Source organism: Corythoichthys intestinalis, chromosome 2 (genome assembly GCF_030265065.1).
Source record: "Corythoichthys intestinalis isolate RoL2023-P3 chromosome 2, ASM3026506v1, whole genome shotgun sequence".
Taxonomy (NCBI): Eukaryota; Metazoa; Chordata; class Actinopteri; order Syngnathiformes; family Syngnathidae; genus Corythoichthys; species Corythoichthys intestinalis.
In genome coordinates, this window is record NC_080396.1 from 35,972,803 (window position 1) to 35,993,571 (window position 20,769).

Consider the following 20,769-nt stretch of genomic DNA (forward strand, 5'->3'; position numbering starts at 1 on the left):
CAACAAACTAGTTTTTTTCAATTCACGCTTGTGAGTGACTGACCATGCAGCGACAGTTCATGCTATTTTTGAACATGAGCTCACACTTGTTTCCTGGAATAATACATTGAAATTAGTTTTACTGCCTCTTTCACATCAAAACCTGTCTGGATGCCCATGAAGTCCGAGCACCGTTCTCTCCTGGGCTTCCAGAACATCTCAGCTTGGTGACACATCGGTCCAGGACGAACATGTGTTTGATATAATGACATCATACAGGAGGTGACATTTGGGTCGTTATAGACAGTTTTAACTGATTTAAATGCAAGATAATAAATTTATCATTATGTACTATAAGCAATGTAGTTACTTGAAAACCTTTGCACAGAAAATGTTCTATGCATAATCACATGAAACCCATGTATAATCAGCGAGGATCGAGAAACCTTTCTGACTGAAGGTCAATGAATGAAAAGCGTATGTAACAAAGTCTGACACTGATTTAAGCATCTCAAAGAAGCAAATGGAATTTTCCTTGCTAACAAATGCACAGTCTGGATGAGATCTGAATAAAACCTAGTATGTCATCTAGGAGTGGGAACCTCTTGGTACCTCACGATACGATACGCGATACAAAGCTCACGATAACGATGATCTGACGATATGGCGATACAACGATTTGCGATACATTTGTAGAATATGTTAAGGCCGAGTTATACTTCCGCGTCAGACCTGCACCGTCAAGGAAGACCGGATTTACGACCCTGCGCCATAACCTGACGCGGTCCTATTGATTTTTCAAACACTAGCGTCAGCCTAGCGTCACGTCAAAATGGACTGTGATTGGTTCGCTCAGACTGTTGTTTCCTGTTAGCGCGAAATCACCGCCATTGTGAAACATTTCTCTACACGCAAAAAGCCGACGGGAGTATCATCGAAGAGCAAGTCTCGTCAAGACATTATTAAGATTGCCAAATGGCAAGGTCGGCGATTGAAAAAAAAATGGAAGAACCACCGAGACGTGTGTGTTCGGAATCGAGTGGCCACACGAAGCAGTGACCCAGTCGGCCAAAAACTGCCAACTTTTTATCTCTTTATGTCGTATTTTTGGTCGGTGCACTTCATCATTTATTGTGTACATATGTTTGCTGTGAGTCTGTGACTTATTTACGTGTCACACTTCAAGTATATGAAGAATAAAGCACAGGTTTGGTGTCAAAAGAGTTGTTTTGATCTTTAATTTTCAATAACAGACAGTTCACACACGATACATCATAACTGACTGAGAGTGCCTCGGTGCTTTTTATGATAACGTTAAAATCAAGGCTCCCAACGGAGTTTGGGGAGTTCCATAGATGCCAGAAATCTGTTATGGCTTCCCACTGGCTGGTTGTAGGACACGGCAAACAAATCGGGCTGGAGGGTTTAGCAGACCTTGGACGCAGTGCTCGACGCCAGTTTGAAGCTAGCCGCCACAGCTAGCTCTTGAGTCTAGAATTCTCTGTGCGTCATCAAAAGTCGGCCAGACCGCCTCGAAACCGGCTTCTGTGTCGCCTGCCCCTCAACATTTCTATGATCAACATTTATTCAGTGTTGATGAGGAGAAGATTTACATTCAAGAGTTCCATCTTGCATTGTTTATTTTTTCTCCGTTAAACTAGACTAGCAAAAGTCAACAAGCGTGCCCCAAAATCGTACAAACATAACGCCACACCCCTCTAGTGGCTTAGAGCAACGCGTTCCCTCACCGCAGAACTATCGAATGCTCATTGACGCCGTAATCACTTCGCTGTCACCGCAACACGGGAGCATAACTCAGGCTTTAGAATGATTTTCTGACCGACAACTCATAAACAGAAAAACAAGCTTCTGCTGTGAATTGGAATGCGATTATCACTAGTAGAAGTCCAATCCATTTGAAATGGGAGGGAGGGTGGCAGCGAATGTCCCACTTCAAACGGATTGAACGTCTATGGCCGTCAGTGGCAGCCAATGCCAGGCAATGAGGTAATTTTATGGCCATTTAAGGTCATTTACCTGTTGATCTTCAGTTACTTCCTGTTGATTTTGGGGTATTTTATGGGTCACTTCCTGTTGATTTTGAGTCACAGAACAGGAAGTGACCTGGGAATCACCCAAATGAATAGGCAGTGACTCAAACTCAACAGAAAATGACCTATAAATGCCCCAAAATGAACCGCAAGTGACCTGTAAATGCCCTGAAAACCCCCAGTCTAAAAGGATTGGGCATCGTGCAACGTCAATGCAGCCTTAGAGTTAACTGAGACACTATTATAGTGGAAGATTTTGGTAGCAGCTTGTTGGTTCCTTTTTATTAATATTTTTTTAGACATTGACACCTTTTTAAAACGATATCTCGATTCTTGGCAGGAGCATATCGATAACCTTTTGGGATACAAAGTATCACGATATATCACCATTTCGATATATTGTCACACCCCTAATGTCATCACACCTTCAGCAAATGCATTAAATGCTGTAAAATATCTGGAATATCTGGAACCGCAAACAAACTAAAAAGTTCAAATGAAGCCTAAACAATACATCGTTTGAACATCGCCATCGCAATGTGTACATGCGTAATGGTCCCATCGGAGGACGTGCGATTTTTTTTGTTTTGTTTTGTTCTGTTTTTTTGTACGTTACGTTCAGGAGATACCACTCGGAGAGCTCCAAGCTTGGACACTTGGTGGTAATACTGGTGTTCACTGAAGATGGCTGCAGCTCCAAAGGAACCACCTGTGACTTGACAGGATTTGTTTGCAGGATATTCATGAGAAGTTTCCTTGGCGTGTCGCGCTTGTCGACAACATCAACATTTTTTGCTTTTTGGGCACTGGCGATGCAGTTCTGCCCGTTGAAGGGGGGAGATATTGCCCAGAAATTCTCTCACGCAGCTTGTGCTTTGTGCCGTAAAATGTTCTACGGGCAAGCTGCTTTTATTGTTGTTGTTATGCTAGGCTTTTACATTTTATACGATGCTTTTACATGGCCTCCTGGATCCCTTTTAAATACAGCAATCTTCATCATTCACATATGAACCCTCTTAGCCTGGATTGAACGGTTTTATATGAATATGAATGTGGTCATGATGAGCCAGCTAAACAGGGCTATTCAAGTCATCTGGAGAAATTCTTCTCGTTTTAATTATCCCAATACGAATTGCAATATATCGCAAACCCCCCAAAAGTTGCAATATTAGTTTTTTCCAATATCGGTCAGCCCTAGTTCAGATTCATAATCAAGAACAAAAAAAAATCTCGGTGGAAGTAATTGGTCTTGGTGGAAGAATCTTATTCTAGCAAAATGGACGCACACAATTCGTATTGGTGGGGTCGGCGGAATCCTCACATCTGCAAAACCATCAATTTAACCCTTAAAGACCTGCAACATGAAGCAATTATAAGAGAATCCCAACATTTGAAAAATAAGGTCCTAATGAAACCTTTTTTTTTTTTTCAAATTTGTAAAAAAGAAATGTCAAAATGAATATGTGTAATAAGCAGTGTTGGGCGTTACTTTAAAAAAGTAATTAGTTATAGTTACTCACTACTTCTTCCAAAAAGTAACTGAGTTAGTAACTGAATTACTCTATAGTAAAAGTAAATCGTTACCAGGGAAAGTAACTATTTCCGTTTCTTTAAAAAGAAGTTGTTGTATGTCAAAGAATTAAAAATTTTCTGAGCAGTATTCGAGTCAGTTGAATAGAGAAGAACAGACAGGTAGTTGTGTTATCGAACCTTGTAATATTTATTGCACCTCACCAGCACCAGATTTATCCTACACTTGAATTGCAACAAAAATAAACAGATTTGAATTGCTTACCACAGATGTCGACAAAAGCTTTGCCCCGGGACATAAATTACACTTTACATGCACGTTCTTTCCTTTAATGTCGACCAACTTGAAATAGTATTTATATCTCCACCTCGTAAAGGACAAATTTTCCTCTGAATGCTCTGCCATTATATCCCTCTGCATCTGTTTTGCGTGTGTGTGTTTGCCGCACGCGCTGTTACGGTTTGTTTGTGAAAACACCGGCTCTGAAGTTTGTTTAAAAAAAATTTATTAACAACAAAGATACGTACGTTATTAGGCTCGAGTGTTTACGTCACAGAATGGGGGATCACGTGAGATTTGACAACAACGCAGCCATATTGGAAGCAGGTCTGGCTCACGGGACATTAAACTTTAACAGTTTAATTAACCAGTTCGATAAAGAGACAAACTCGTTACTAAGGCGAAGAACAGATATGTGATCAAACCTAAGGCTGGGAACAATGTTGACCCTTACGAGCAAGCCGAAGACAAATGGAGTAAAGATGTCGACGGGCTTTCATAATTACACGAAATGGACATTCTGCTGTATTTATTGTTTGGTGTATCTTACAAAACTCATCAGCGATTCCGAAATTACAAATCGCTACAAAGCTACGAACAGTTTTGCTGCGAATGGGTGCAGGACCTGCACATTATGACCGTATCAAACGGCAACTCCATCGTTCTTGCAAAGGTAGGCTATGTGTGTTTACTATTTTCATTGCCATGAACCTGAACGCACCCCAAGTCTTGGATGACAAATAAACAGAGCAGACTCGCTACGGCTGGTAGTTTCTTCAATTTATTCAAAGTAAGTAACGCACCGCTTTTGACCGTCAGTAACGGTAACGGCGTTGTAACGGTGGAAAAAATAATTAGTTAGATTACCCAGTTACTGAAAAAATAACGCCGTTACGTAACGCCGTTATTCCCAACACTGGTAATAAGTGCTCTAATATCTAAAACTCTAGCTAAACCTTTTTTTTTCTCATAGAACCTGCAGATACATGTGTTGACTTGCATCAATCTTTTTTTTTTCAAAAAGAAATGTCAAAATTCTGAATTACTCTCAAATTCATAAAATTTTAGGTGTATCAAATGTGAAACATTTGACAATAGAGGGTTAAGATTGTTCAGAACAAAACAAAAACAACCAAATAGTATCAATATTTGTTCAATTCCAATAAAATTATGAATGATTAAAACAAACACACAAACAAAAACATTTCTATGCAAATTATTGTATATCTTCGCTCAGCGTACAACTACAGAACGAGTGTCCCACCTTCTTAAATCCAATTGTATCTTTCTGTTTTACAGCCTTTCTCAGGTGACCAAATGGACGACTTCAACAGTGAGTTATTCAGCAGTTTCTTTGAAGACCACCTCTTAGAGCGCCCCCCGCTGGCAGACAGACATCCTTTTCTCCACATGGACATAGACAGCAGCCCAGGTCAAAATCACCATCTTTATCTAATCTTTATATATTTATTTGATACTGCTGTACCGGACTGCAAAAAAGTATGAGTGATGCTTTCCATGACCTCTCGCTTGTTGCCAATTGCAGCTTGAAGATGTGCTTTCAAATGGGTAAAATCCAAGAAACACTCTCTAGCCCCGATAACCTTATAAAATTCTTTTCATTTCCTTGGATTCCTGTACACTGGCCAGTTGCTTGACCTCTCAGCCAACATCTGCTCACAAATGAACCCCAAACCCTCAATTGGGCTACGTTTGTAAGCCAACTCGGCAAGGAGACCAACTGTATTGAGTTTCCCTTTTAAAATGTTCATAGTTCACCTCCTTCCTCTCTCACATGGGTCAAATTCCAAAATTCAGAAGTGTATATTAGCTTTGGCTTCGAAAAATTTGGACTTTGAACAGTTGAAAAGTGTCACCAAGCAGCTACTGCGATGTGATTACTACTTCAAGTCATCTTTTGTTAGGCTTCCTCCATTGTACTCCAAAACACAATGTCACTTCCATATTTATATTTCAGTTGCACTGTAATTCACACAAATCTGTGTGTCTGTTCGTTTGTGTTGTGGAGACTATGACATGCACGGTCATGAAACTTGGTAAGAGGGTGCATGTTGGCCAGAGGAAGAGAAGAGTTTATATTTTTTAAGCGACTGGTCAACAAATGCTCTCTAAATTGATTAAAATATGATTTTAATGTGCTGCGATTGGCTGGCAACCAATTCAGGGTGTACCCATACCTGTCAACTCGAGGCTGTTTGGGACTCTTACAAATAGTAACGGTTTTGCCCTTACAAATTGGTGACTAATCTTACAACGTTTTATATAGCGTGCGAGATTTTGTTAATCTTACTTTAAAAAAGAAATCAATTACAGTTACAAATTACTTCTCACAAAATGTAATTGAGTTACTAACTCAGTTACCTTAATGTAAGAGTAATTAGTTACTTGGCAAAGTAACTGGTGTTACATTTCTTTTTTTTTTTCCATTCAAAAAAATAAAAAACATAGTAACCTTTGCTATGTTTGGAAGTCATTTAATGTTGTGAATCAACCGTTAAAGTTGTTAAAATTGCTCCCGTTTTTGCATTAGTTCCCTTCTGTCTCCTTTCGACATGTTAAAGTTTTTAAACAGTTTCATCATTTAAAGGTAGATTCAAGTCAAGATTTTGCCGATTTAGGAGTATTATAGATAAAAAGTAACTTAGGTTCGCTAGGAAGGTTCACTGCAAACAGAGCCTTTCTGAGAAGTCTACTGCTTTAAGATGGCGGCTGTTTACTAACGCCGCCGAGTCTGTCATTTCGCATCTAGTTCAAAATGCATGTGATATCTAGTGTAGCATCAAGTGCGCGTAAATTGTAGGCTGTCGGAGACAGACACAGTCAGGAAGTATTGGAGCCACCTCGCCTAGCATCGCGTTTGCAACAGCGTCACAACACTCTTCCCACTCCCTTTCTTCTCTCTCCGTGTCTCTGACTTTTCTTGCGTCATTCAACCAACGTAGTAACGCATAGTAACGCACATTATCTCATTGCCGAAACAGTGACAAAATCCGAACGGAGAAAAAAAACTAATGCACGAAAAACGTACAGATTTTGAACGTACGGCGTACACAGTTAAAAATTAGTGCTCACTTGTACAAATTTCGCCGAAACCGTACAACTTGACAGGTATGTGCACCCCACCTTCTGGCCCGGAGTTAGCTGGGATAGGCTCCAGCACTCCCGCGACCCTCGTGAGGAAAAGCGGCATGGAAAATGAATGAATTAATGATATTAATGTGGGCATTCAAAGGATTCTGAATAGGCAAAAAGTATTCAAAGGATTTAAAAGGGTTTTGTTGTCACTGCGTGGTGGCACGGTGGAAGAGTGGTTAGCCCGTCAGCCCCACAGTTCTGTGATTGTTGGGAAGTTCTTGTGCCTGCCTGTGTGGAGTTTGCATGTTCTCTCCGTGCCTGCATGGGTTCTCTCCAGCTACTCCGGCTTCCTCCTACATCACAAAAACATGCATGATAGGCTGATTGAACATTCTAAATTTTCTGTCAGTGTGAGCGTGTGTGTGGATGGTTGTCTGTCTCTATGTACCCTGCCTGTTGTTTGTTGGAATAGGCTCCCTCGTGAGGACAAGCAGTTCAGAAAATGAATGAGTAATGTTGTCACTGTACAGGGCAAAATGATTTTTTTTTCCAGCTTAGAGGTACTCCTGACATGCAGTATTATTTATTTATTTTATTTTATTTTATTAATATAAATCTTTTCAAGCATTCTTTTACTTTTTGGGGAAAATGGCTCTTAGGACAAGTAAATTTACTCTAAAGTGAGTATATTATCATATAGTGGTGAGTATACTGTATTAGCAGCAGAGTGTATAAGACTTTTTATTGTCACTGTACAGGGCACAAGTTAATATTTATCCATCGTAGTGGGTAATCCTGATTTATTTGGTATTTGGAAAAATATATTTGTGTGTTTTATAGTATTTTGCATGTTGATTATAAAGTTTTGTGTGATTTAATGGTTGGTACGGCAAATGTCCTGTAACTGCAGACAATGGGTAACCACGTATTCTAGTAACAAATACTGTATCAGGGGTAGACAATAAGGAAAATTAGCCACTGGCCCAGGTCAACGCATCAGTTATTGATTCCAATAATCACGAAAAAGAACAATTTGCTTGAATAACATGTATTTTTTTCTAAGCTAGATTTAATGAAAAGTGCAACAAAATGGTGCACAAACATAGATTTAGTGCAAATAATCCTATTCCAATACCATAATCTATCCAGTATAGCCAACATTTTTTCTTGGAAGCTTCAGGGGGAGGCAGGCCTACAGGAGAGCCCCGTGCCTGAGCGAAGCTTTCCTGTCTTCCCCTTACCGCCCTCAGGTAGTCTCCCTCGGTTGTCACAGCAACAATTTAAAGCCAAAGAGATGACCAGGGCAGTTATGGCTAACAATTTTCAAGCTAGACCGTCATTATGGCGATATTATTTTCTCCGTAGTCACGCAGATGAATTATCATATGTTATGTACTCATTATATTTTCTCCAACTTACTTTTCTGCATATTTGGGCATTGATCTGCACACCTCACAGTCTCTTTGTAGCCGAGCCAATTCCAGCGGTCTAGCTACAGGGGCTGTAACTTTCCCTTTTCTTTTCATATTGGATTTATATATACTGTATATATACATATAGCGCTTCTGGTGACTTTCTCTTTTTTGAGTAGTCTTTTTCTCCTGGTGCTTAGCCGGGTGCTGGGGGTTTCAGAAACATGTCGTCTTGTAGTATAACGTGAGGTGGGTACAGAGATACTGACAATGAATCAGGAGCAGTAATCAGGTTGCGCACGTACACGCGGGAGCGAGCGAGTGAGTGAACGAGGTGTGCATCCCAAAGAGAGTAACGGCTGGTTGCATAGACTGTAAGGTTATCTTTTCATCGAGATAGTGAAATGTCATCAAAAACACGGAAACATTGGGAATCAATGTGAAATAAGATTTTTTTTTTTTTTTAATCGACGCATTACTTTTACTGGCCCCACCGGGCCAGTAGTTGGAGCGTTCTGGTGGCCCTGACGGTTTTCAAAGTACGTCCGGGCCCACCAGGCCATTTATATTGTCGACCCCTGTGTATGCAAAATTGTCTATAAATGTATTTTGTCAGCAATCCAAATACACTAATAACATGCTTCAATTTCACAGACATCCAAGGGGAACACAGTTACTCTTTGAGTGAAGACTCCGCCCCCCAGAGCCCTGCCCTGTCAGTCAAGATGGACCAAGACTCTGGTGGGTGACTCCTCTTTTTCCTTGACTTGCTTTTGTCGTCCCCGAAAGAATAGATCATAAAGGTACGAGCTGGTGTTGTCTAGAACGTTTTCAGTCATTTTGTGTTGACAAACAAGCATGCACATGTTATGAACCAAAATGTAAAATGTATACAAGAGGTGCAGGTTCTACTTCTCCTCCTGGTCTAGTTTTGTCCCGCTGTTCATGTGCTTGTCTGTTCTCCGTTTATCCTGGGTATCCTTCTGCCTGTGCAATTTTCCCACTTAAAGTAAGCCCTGCCCACCTATCGTGCACATGCACACACACGCATGCACACACACACTACTACTATGACAAGCATATGGTTTTGAGTGTGGTTTAGCTGAAGCCAGAAGAACATCTCTGTCTCTCTTTCTCACTGTCTTACACACACACACACACACACTCGGCCTTAATTCAATCAAATCCTCATTAAATTACATGCTCTTACTGAAAATTGAGTCAAATTCAAATGGAAAAACAAAAAAGAAAATTTAAATGCCTGTGTGGTTTGGTTTGAACTTTGCCAGAGACGGACTACGTTAACACACGGCACGCGACATGCTGCAATCAAATGCTTTAGAATCACAAAGACTACGCAAGGAAAAGCCAAATGCGTAATGTAAGCTCTTATGCGGCCAATGAAGTTTAAAAATGCGGAAGTGGAGGACATTAAGGAGTCTCTGGTTTTTCTCACCACAGATATTGCTGTTGTCGGACTGCAGCAGAAAAATATTAGTGCTCTGGTGGAGGAGTTGAAAGCCCAAGAATACCAAAAATACGTAATATGTTTAATTACTTTTACTGGAAAATTGAGTTTTCAAATTGCAGCAACACACTGAGAATACAATATGATCCTCACCTGTCTTCATTTAAAGCAGGGATGTCCAAACCTTTTTCTCTGTGGGCCGCTTTCAGAAAAATCAAAGGATGCATCGCCATCAATGGCAGTGAAACATGATCGTTCAATGCTAGTCTTCCCAGTTGGTTTTAACATGTCAGGTTTTGACCTCTGAGCTAATGGAATGGCACTGTTTAGGTGACTAGTTCTATTGAGTGTTAAAGCTGGGAAGTGCAACAGAATGTAGGCTGAATTTAAGCTTTTTGTGCGGACTACTGTATATTTTCATAATCTGCTGTGGACCGATATCTTTATTTAAAGTCATGTTACTGTTTATCCTTACATTAAAAATGTCTTTGCCCTAATCTAAATATAATGAGCTGAACACAGAAATTACCAAGGGAGCTAAGCATGTTATCTAAAAAATAAAAAAATAAAAACCTTAGGAACACATTAAAAATACAGTAGAACCTCTGTTTTCACATGTCCTGATTTGCTTTCTCATTTTTTTCCTTCAAAATTCTGTAAGTTTCCCAACAAAAAAAGAACCGTATGACTCGACCATTCATGTAGAATTAATAAACGTTCATTCTGAACATTTCGTGACTTGTGTATGGATTTCGACAGACTGCAAGCAATGCTCCACAATGCAAGCTTTAACCCTTTCGGGGACAGTGGTCACTACACTATTCAACGTTTATCATTAGTTTAACTTATCACTGCCAGCCCAGTTCACATAATGTGTTGTGATAGTTAAAAAAAAAAAAAAAAAAAAAGGGGAATCGATATTGAAAAACACCTATTGATGGAAATAGACGTCCAATCCATTTTAACTGGGGGCGACTGGAAGGGATCATTTGATTGCTTCCAGCCTCTCCCAGTCAAAATGGATTGGATGTCTATTGTTGTCAATGGCAGCCAAAGAGTTCAGCTATGTAAGGTCACAAGAGATAAAAACAAACAAAAAAGTAAATACAATTCCCAGAGCAAAATATACACGACTCAGACTTGAGTTTGTCTTTGTTCTTTTTTGTTGTTGTTTTTTTTGTTTTGCAATTGGCTCCTGGGCCTCAAGTTTGAGACCACTGTCCTATGTGAATGTAATTAAAACATTCAGGGGGGAAAAAAATCATGGTTCGTGCATGGAGGGGTTGACTAACAACTGAAAGGCAACATTCAAGGAACAAAACTGTGTCATCCAAAAGTCAAATTTCCAAGATTATAACACAGCTTCGTCAAACATTTTTTGACCACATGGTGGCTCATGTAACAGACGGTTTTCTTTCATCCCTTTGTCAATTTCATCTCAAATCACTTGCCATATTAGATGCAATAAAACATTACACACACACACACACACACACCAAAAAAATACCCTAAAGGATCAAGTCATCAACTGACTTTAGATGCTACAGCAGGGGTCGGGAACCTTCTTGGCTGAGAGAGCCATGAACACCATTCATTCACTCATTTTCCATATTTTTAAATGTAATTCCGTGAGAACCATACAATATGTTTAAAACGAAACATACATGTAATGTGAGCATTTTTGGTAATTTCAATACTTTTAAAGTACAATAAGTCTCTGAATTCTTTTTGATAACGTTGTTATGCTGTTGCTAATCAATGATGAGTATTTCTTACCATTAATGCGACTTCTGGTGTTGCATGATTTTGCTGATGGCTTTGTAGTCTGGTTGATACTTGGTGAGGTTAAGCTTCATGCAGGCGTTGAGAAACTTAGAATGTGTCTCTTTTCATGTTCACGAAGAAACGCCACGAATCCTCTGTTTTTGCCCAGCATGTACGGAGTACTATCAGGGCACACCGAAACAAGTTTATCCATCAGTAGATTTTTTTTTTTCTTTAGCGAACTCAGTGAAGGAGTTGAATTAATCATCCCCTCTTTTTGTCCCTTTCATAGTCAAAACCTTGCAATCACGCTGAACTGGGATAAATTGCTTACGTCTGTTGACACATCCAAAGCAAGAGAAAAAAACAATGCCGCATTTATGTCCTTCACCTGCTTCAATTTGATTTGACATCATGATGGTACGATCAACAACAGTTCTTGCCGACAGAGGCATGTCTTTTATCCGTTTAATTATCTTGTCTTTATCCGAAAAGTCGTCAAAAAGTTCATTGGCAACATCAAGCGTGAATGCTTTGGCATACTCCCCATCCGTGCCAGCAAAGCTAGCCAATTCCAGTCACCTTGTTGGGCCCAAACACAGAGTTGCTGCTGACTAGCTTGCACTCTTGATAGTACATACTTTCTTCCTGCTGTCCGCCGCAGGATATTTCGATGCATCTGCAGTATGGCGGGTGTCGAAGTGCCGCTTTATATTTGACCTTTTCATAGATGCAATTTTATCATTGCATATTAAACATACCGCAGAACCTGCTCTCTCCACAAAGGCAAATTCCTCTGTCCATTCCTGCTTAAAAGTGTGATACTACTAATCTTTTTTTCTTTTTGCCATCTTATCAAAAGGGTTTCTAAAATTAGCTGACAACGCGGAAAACAAAACTAAAAATGAGGGAAGTTTAATTCACGTACATGCGCACATTGGCCGGTATTTTCGACAGCAAAATACCGCAACCCCACTTGAACAGTGTCTTTGCCTCATCTGCGTTGTCTATGCGATTGCTAGATGAGTAAACATTAAAACACTAAAATTATTGCGAACCGGCTTTCTAGTCGCCGGAGACCGTCGCCGTTTCGCGCAATGCGCAAAGAAGTATAACAAACCTTTTTTTGTTTTGTTTTTTAAATAATTAAAGATTTGTCTGCGAGCCAGATGCAGCTGTCAGCCACATGTGGCTTGCAAGGCCATAGGTTCCCGACCCCTGACCATTCAATACTATTGTCATTATAAACTCACATAATGAGGCTCACAGTTGTGAGCCATTTCGCTCAGATTTACTGGGCTCCTCGTTGAGGAGAAGCAAGAATTTTACTGCTGTCGCCTGCCGTGCTACACCAACTATCGTTTCTGTTCTGCTGAGATCACACGAGTGCTTGCCATTCACCCGCTGGCATGGCAGTCTTCATCCTTTTTTTTCAAACCATAACCTTTATATTATATACAACAGCCTGATGGTGTATAATTTGGTGGAAATATTTAAATCCATTTGGACCTCACTAGGAGTAAAGATGCTGAACTTTCAACACTATACTGAAATCCGTGAGTTAAAGAAACTGACTTTTTACGTAAGTCAGTCAAGCCCGTTCCTTATTACCAATTATGTTATTTTTGTCTGATGTACAGTATGTGTGAACTAACAATCACTATCTTTATGTCCACCCAAATCGAGCAATGCAAGCGAGGAGCAATTAAAATGCTCTAGCTATGTTGACAGGCGAGGTGTGTTTATTCATGCCAAATTTCATGTTCAACCGTATAATTACACTCATGTATGATTCACATAATTGTTGTACTTTAAGATCCACAGCATCTAAAAGGGTATGTGTCTCTGTTCAAAAGAAAATTGAATTGATCTGGTTGGTGGACTGAGTCGAGGTGGTACGTGGGGTCACTTGATTTTCTGTCTTTGTGTTTGTTATAGCACTTTAATGTGTTAAAAAAAAAAAAACACGCATGCATAATTGAACGTTGCCTTCTTTTAGTTTATAACAACAACATTTGTTTCTTATTGTCAAAAGAACACACAATAAATGAATAAAATATGATTTCATTACACCTTAACATGTAATCAAAGGTCATAATTTAAGATTTAATTATAATTTTGAAAAAAATATAGTCATTGATTGTCTCTCGACCACTCTCTGTCTTAGAATTTGAATGGACCTTCAGTCAGGAACTGTCGACCATCTTGGTGAAACAGGAAGAGCCGGATGTGGCTCATGGGTCAGATGCGCTGCCTGCTGATAGCCCACCCTTCATCCTAAGCCCCGCCCCTGCACGTAGAGGGGCACTATGGAGACACACGGTAAGCATTACCAGCAAGAGACAGATTTTCTTCTCATTTCACATGTTCTGGTTGATGGAAGGAGCTGTGTTTGGTTGGTTCAGGTCTGTCCTCCTGATGATGTTAAGCCAGTGACTATAAAAGATGAACCAAGCGAGATGGGACAGTGCCCCTGCCGGCCCACTGGTACACTTAGCACCCTCAGTTTTTCCTTCAATTTTTCAGCCACCATTCTTATCAGTAGTTTATTTTATTTTACCTCACTCCTTCCCCAGACGACGGCCTGCAACTTCCCCCAACTCCACCCAGCAGTAACCATGGTGACAGTGACGGCTCCCTGCCGCCCACCTCCCCACACCTGGCTCTGCCTCCGGCTTCCCCGCAGCCACAACAGAGGCCGACGGGCCGCGGTTCTGCCTCCTCATCCACGGCCATCTCGTCTTCACCGCTACTAACTGCGCCACATGTCAGTAGCCTTTCTCATCTCTTCCTTATTTCCCCCCCTGATCAAAACATGCATTTAATACTCTCACTCATTGCCTTTATTTTTTTGACTGTGCAGAAACTGCAGGGTTCCGGACCCCTCTTGCTGACAGAGGAAGAGAAACGTACCCTTGTTGCTGAGGGATACCCTGTACCCAACAAACTTCCTCTCACCAAAAGTGAAGAGAAGGCTTTGAAAAGAGTTAGACGGAAGATCAAAAATAAGGTATATTGAGCAAGACGGTATTCAATCAAAAATGCAATCTGGCCCTTTCCTGTAGGCTGCTTTATTTTATACCTGAATTGAAATGCATGTACAGTGAGGCAAATAAGTAGTTAGTCAGCCACTAATTGTGCAAGTTCTCCCACTTGAAAATATTAGAGAGGCCTGTAATTGTCAACATGGGTAAACCTCAACCATGAGAGACAGAATGAGGAAAAAAAAAAACAGAAAATCACATTGTTTGATTTTTTTAAAGAATTTATTTGCAAATCATGGTGGAAAATAAGTATTTGGTCAATACCAAAAGTTCATCTCAACACTTTGTTATGTACCGTTTGTTGGCAATAACGGAGGCCAAACGTTTTCTGTAACTCTTCACAAGCTTTTCACACACTGTTGCTGGTATTGGCCCATTCCTCCATGCAGATCTCCTCTAGAGCAGTGATGTTTTGGGGCTGTCGTTGGGCAACACGGACTTTCAACTCCCTCCACAGGTTTTCTGTGGGGTTAAGATCTGGAGACTGGCTAGGCCACTCCAGGACCTTGAAATGTTTCTTACGAAGCCACTCCTTTGTTGCCCTGGCTGTGTGTTTGGGATTATTGTCATGCTGAAAGACCCAGCCACGTCCCATCTTCAATGCCCTTGCTGATGGAAGGAGATTTTTACTCAAAATGTCTCGATACATGGCCCCATTCATTCTTTCCTATACACAGATCAGTCATCCTGGTCCCTTTGCAGAAAAACAGCCCCAAAGCATGATGTTTCTACCCCCATGCTTCACAGTGGATATGGTGTTCGTCGGACGCAATTCAGTATCCTTTCTCCTCCAAACACGAGAACCTGTGTTTCTACCAAAAAGTTCTATTTTGGTTTCATCTGACCATAACACATTCTCCCAGTCCTCTTCTGGATCATCCAAATGCTCTCTAGCGAACCGCAGACGGGCCTGGACGTGTACTTTCTTCAGCAGGGGGACAAGTCTGGCAGTGCAGGATTTTAGTCCCTGGCGGAGCATTGTGTTACTGATAGTAGCCTTTGTTACTGTGGTCCCAGCTCTTTGTAGGTCATCCACTAGGTCCCCCCATGTGGTTCTGGGATTTTTGCTCACCGTTCTTGTTATCATATTGACGCCACGGGGTGAGATCCTGCACGGAGCCCCGGATCGAGGGAGATTATCGATGGTCTTGTATGTCTTCCATTTTCTAATAATTGCTCCCACAGTTGATTTCTTTACACCAAGCGTTTTACCTATTGCAGATTCAGTCTTCCAAGCCTGGTGCAGGTCTACAATTTTGTCTGTGGTGTCCTTCGACAGCTCTTTGGTCTTGGCTATAGTTGAGTTTGGAGTGTGACTGACTGAGTTTGTGGACAGGTGTCTTTTATACCGATAATGAGTTAAAACAGGTGCCATTAATACAGGTCACAAGTGGAGCCTCGTTAGACCTCGTTAGAAGAAGTTAGACCTCTTTGACAGCCAGAAATCTTGCTCGTTTGTAGGTGACTAAATACTTATTTTCCACTCCAATTTGAAAATAAATGATTTAAAAATCAAACAATGTGATTTTCTGTTTTTTTTCCACATTCTGTCTTTCATTGTTGAGGTTTACCCACGTTGAAAATTACAGTCCTCTCTAATCTTTTCAAGTAGGAGAATTTACACAATTGGTGGTTGACTAAATACTTATTTGCCCCACTGTAAATAAATATATCGGAAGACTGAAATATAACATATCTTAATCCAATGTTTTCCTGGGGAAAAAAAACAGATCTCAGCTCAGGAGAGTCGGAGAAAGAAGAAAGAATATGTGGAATGTCTGGAGAAAAAGTGAGTTACCTTTTTTCTAGCCAATTTCCCATTATTCTTTAAATATAACATCAGTGGCACGTCCTGTTTGATTTACCATGTTAAATCTCTACACGTATCTAAAACCTAAAGTGATGTTAAGCAAACCAACTGTCTCTTCCCACTTGTGTACATCATTAGAGTGCACTCAATCCGCATGTTATGGATGGGAAAGTTGAAACCCAGCTGTTTTTAATTTGAAAATTTTCCCTGCTCAGTGTGCAGCCACAGGTCAGACCAGACTCATCATAAAAGCAGAGCAGTCTTTTTTTTTTTTTTTTTTTAATTCGTTTTTGTGTCGGGTTTGAGTTGCTACATGAGTTTGGGGATTATTGGATGATCACTCAGGAAGCAAACAGCAGGCGGCTGATTTGAGGCCGCGCACTGAATGAGATGCTTTCAAAGTAAACAAATGGATTATAAGGATTAGATTAGTGAGATTATATCACCTTCCATTCATTTTGAAGGGTTAGGGAAGAGGAAACACCCCTCAAATTATGACGTGAACACAGCATATTTTATGATACTTGAATAAAAAATGAATAATGCTTAGTCTTGGAAACAAGCCAGTAAAAAATGTTTCGAAAATGTATGTAATTTATTTCAACCCTCTCATGCCCGAATTATATATATTTTTTGCGATCCCTATTTCACATCCAATTATAGACAACCTTCCTGAAAGAAACCTGGGCGCCGCCATCTTTGATATTTTCTGCTACGGACTTCCGGTTTAGACAGAACAACATGAAGTGCGGTTGAAGTAAGCGGTGTGTAGACAAAGTTAAAACTGCAAAATCAGACCAGAGGAACACACAGAATCCCCAAAAATGGATTCAGCAGGAGGTAGATGAGACTTCGGGACTTTCTGTGCTGTGCGTTTGTTCTAAACAAACAAACAAACAAAAAACTTGTAACACTTGTATTTATGCGTTTACATAATCGTGCCATCCTAGACGTACTGATTAGCAACATGCTAGCAGCGGTTAGCCTGTGTTGCATCCGCAGTGCAGCCGCAGTGTTGTAGGACTATGTAATGTTGTTGGAACTCCAATCTGAGGGGCAGTTTACATGGCGACTCTGCTACACAAAGACGCAATGACTGGGGCAGTTTACATGGTGACTCTGCGACACAATGACTGAGTAGCGGAATGGCCTCGCGTGCATGTGGTGTCGGCGAAGACTAAAATCGAAGACGAAAAATTCTGAATCCTGCCTCCAAAGTGGAAGAATTCGATTGCGGGGGATTGAGGGGGGCTTGCTCCGCATGCATATCAAAGGCTCCCGCGGCGCGAGACCTCGCCGATAACGTCAGCACTCGTACACGTCACATTGGGCGTACGTAGTGGTGCTACTAAACATTAAAAGAATTAAATATGGCGGAATGTCGGCTTTAATGTACTGTTTTAATAATAGTTTTAAATTAAATATGTTGGATGTTTCAATTTTTGTGCCTTTTTTTAACAAAAAAAAAAATGCCATTGCTTCCAGTGGGCGGGCATATTTTTTTCCGGGTTGAGTTTGGTGGGGTCAAAATGCATCATTCGCTGTCACCTTGTAAATCTGCACTGCCCCCTAGGGCTTGGCATGAATACTACATCGATTTCATGCGGAATTGCGACATTGTTCGAATGGAGACGGGCCCATATAAATGCAAATTTGAAATTTTTTGTATTCTGTGAGAGTCACCATGTGAACGGCACCTGAATTTCGTTGTTATCCTGACAATGACAAATAAACACTGAATCCGAATCTCTCAGCACAGTAGTTATAGTAAATAATATTTAACATCATCATAATTACAATCATCATCATAACAATATCAAAGACAACAAGTCATTTCATGCACAAGATTTTAGCTTTAGTATTTTTGGAGCATTGGACACATGAAAATGCAGGGATAGGAAGAACATACTTTCCATAACATAGCGGCAACACGGCTACATAAACACCTGGTCTTTGTGGTGGCACGGGTTTGGTTCCACATCTAGCTTCATGAACATGTTGTGATAACAACAGAAGGATGCTGTATTTCCAAATTGTCTTTTGAGGGATTTTGATAAGTGAAGCCACTCCAGCTCCATTGTTGTTTTGGTTAGAGAATGTGGAGGATCCGTTTTGGAAAAAAATCTGTTACTGAAATTGTTGTAAATAAAAAATATGTAAGTAAATCAACAAATGTTTGCAATATCTCAACATGTTTTAAATTAACAATTATTTTTTGTATTTTAGTAAGATTTATGAATTTCACTCACATGAGTTGCTTTCGCAGGCCACACAAATTTATGTGGCTGGTTGGATCTGGTCCCTGGGCCTCAAGTTTGACACCAGACATATAGCTGTATTTCATAGATAGACTAGCAGTATGGCCCGGCGTTGCCGGGCATGCTACTTGTGCTCGGTTGTTGGGGCCTAAGTTTGTTAAATCGACACATATGAAACCTCGAAATGTGGGCTTCCCAATGATTTTTTTTAATGTATGCTGGAAGGATTTATCGAGCAGTATGGCCCGGCATTGCTTGGGTGCAAAAGTGAAAATTGGCATTTTCTATGCCAATTTTTTTAGTTTCGAGGTAATTTTCCACACTAAATGGAGGCCTACAGAGATTAAACCCATCTAAGAACACTTCCAGACACATGAAGTACAAATGTGTAAAATTTTGTCAAAATCCACCCAGCTGTTTCGTAGTCCATAGGGAACAAATACACTCACAAACACTTATACAAAGTTCCATTTATATAATACAATTGTAGATATCGATGACATATTTTGAGTATGAATAAGTTAGGGACAATAATGATAGTATTAAAAGCATGTTTTAATTGGTGATCAGGAAGAATCATGGGAGGAAAAAAGTAAATATATTTTTTTGTTGCACCAGGGTTGAGAACTACACGTCAGAAAACGGTGACCTGTGGAGAAAAGTGGAAAACCTAGAGACAGCCAACAGGTGACACTTTCTACACATAGTCAGTAAATTATTCACAACAACTGATAACAAAAGAACACATAAATGCAAAAAGAAAGAGGGAAAAAAACACACTCACAACCCACTGTAACAGTGAAACAGTCTTGAGTCTCCTATTTAGTGTGCACTGAGCATTCTTTTTTCATTTATCACCCATTTGTGTGTCTTTTATCCTATCTATTATCATTTTCTTGACTTGTTTCACTTGTGACATGATTTTCAAACACTGAACGCAATCAGTCATTTCTTGATTTGTGTCTAGCAAGTATGAATTTCAGGTCCCGTACTGAATTCATTTTCCAGTGCCAGCCATCCCAGTCAAAATGGATTGGATGTCTATGACTGTCAAAGGCAGCCATTATATTATTTCAAGGGGAAAACTATTGTCTTTAGCTCATATGTTGAATGCAGAATGCATATTTTTAATTCATACACAATATTTATATGAAACACTTCTGTTGCTATAGCAATATGAGCCTAATCTGCTATTATCTTGGAGGAAGATACGGTTGTAGCAAAGTACTGGGGCTTCTGTCTGCGGCAGTCTGTAATTAAAGTTTACATGGTGGAACGCCCACCCTCCACATCCAGCCCACCCACATTTAAGAACCATCTCTGGGTAGAAAGGTTGTGTCGGCACAAACTGGTCTCCATGAGTCAACACAGCAAGTCCATAAACAAGTTTTTTTGTGTTATATGTGTCTTATTCAAGTTAACTCATTGACTGCCATTTACGACAATTAAAATGTGAGGGGTGGCAAATTTAGTGATCGTGTTTCATTGCAATGGCAGATAGATGTCCAAGCCATTTGACACCCCCCTGAGTTAAAGTGGAAACATTGATTTGAGTTCATAGTTGCATTCTTATTCAAAAGACAAAGGCCAAACGCAAGGGCGTAGGTCTGCATAGAGACAGTAGGGACATAAGATTACCAACGCACGTTTGATTGGCTGATGACTTGACCCCCCCCCCCACACACACACACACACACACATACGCGCATCCACCCCCCCTCCCCTGACAGAGATCCAAAATGCCGCCCCCTTCAAAGACTAGGGATATTAGTAGGGATGCACGATATCCATTTTTTGAAACCGATACAGATATTGATAACTTCCTGCTCTTTAAGGCTGATACCGATACTTTAACCGATAATATATATAATTTGAGTTTTTGAACACCTTTAGGTAAAAAATACTAGTGGTGGATTCAGCATATATGTTTCCCTTTGACCTAACCAGAATTTTCATGATGACATGAACATTATTATAATGAACAAAACAAAGACAAGAACAGTTTTGACTTCAAATAAAGTGCCCAATTAAAATTTTCAAATAAATATAATTTGAGTCATTCACAATCAATAAGTCA

General features: G+C 40.2%; 1 protein-coding gene across 2 annotated transcripts in view; it reads left to right on the top strand.

Annotated features, from left to right (window-relative positions):
- creb3l1 (cAMP responsive element binding protein 3-like 1) overlaps positions 1-20,769 on the top strand; it is a 38,416-nt gene that overhangs the window by 7,708 nt on the left and 9,939 nt on the right. The window contains exons 2-9 of one of the 2 annotated variants that reach the window (XM_057817494.1): positions 5,140-5,272; positions 9,003-9,089; positions 13,748-13,902; positions 13,986-14,067; positions 14,157-14,347; positions 14,444-14,590; positions 16,355-16,413; positions 19,311-19,379. In XM_057817494.1, coding sequence (XP_057673477.1) covers positions 5,140-5,272; positions 9,003-9,089; positions 13,748-13,902; positions 13,986-14,067; positions 14,157-14,347; positions 14,444-14,590; positions 16,355-16,413; positions 19,311-19,379 — 923 coding nt within the window. The remainder of the gene's footprint in view (positions 1-5,139; positions 5,273-9,002; positions 9,090-13,747; positions 13,903-13,985; positions 14,068-14,156; positions 14,348-14,443; positions 14,591-16,354; positions 16,414-19,310; positions 19,380-20,769) is intronic. The other variant, XM_057817501.1, reaches the window with a different exon arrangement.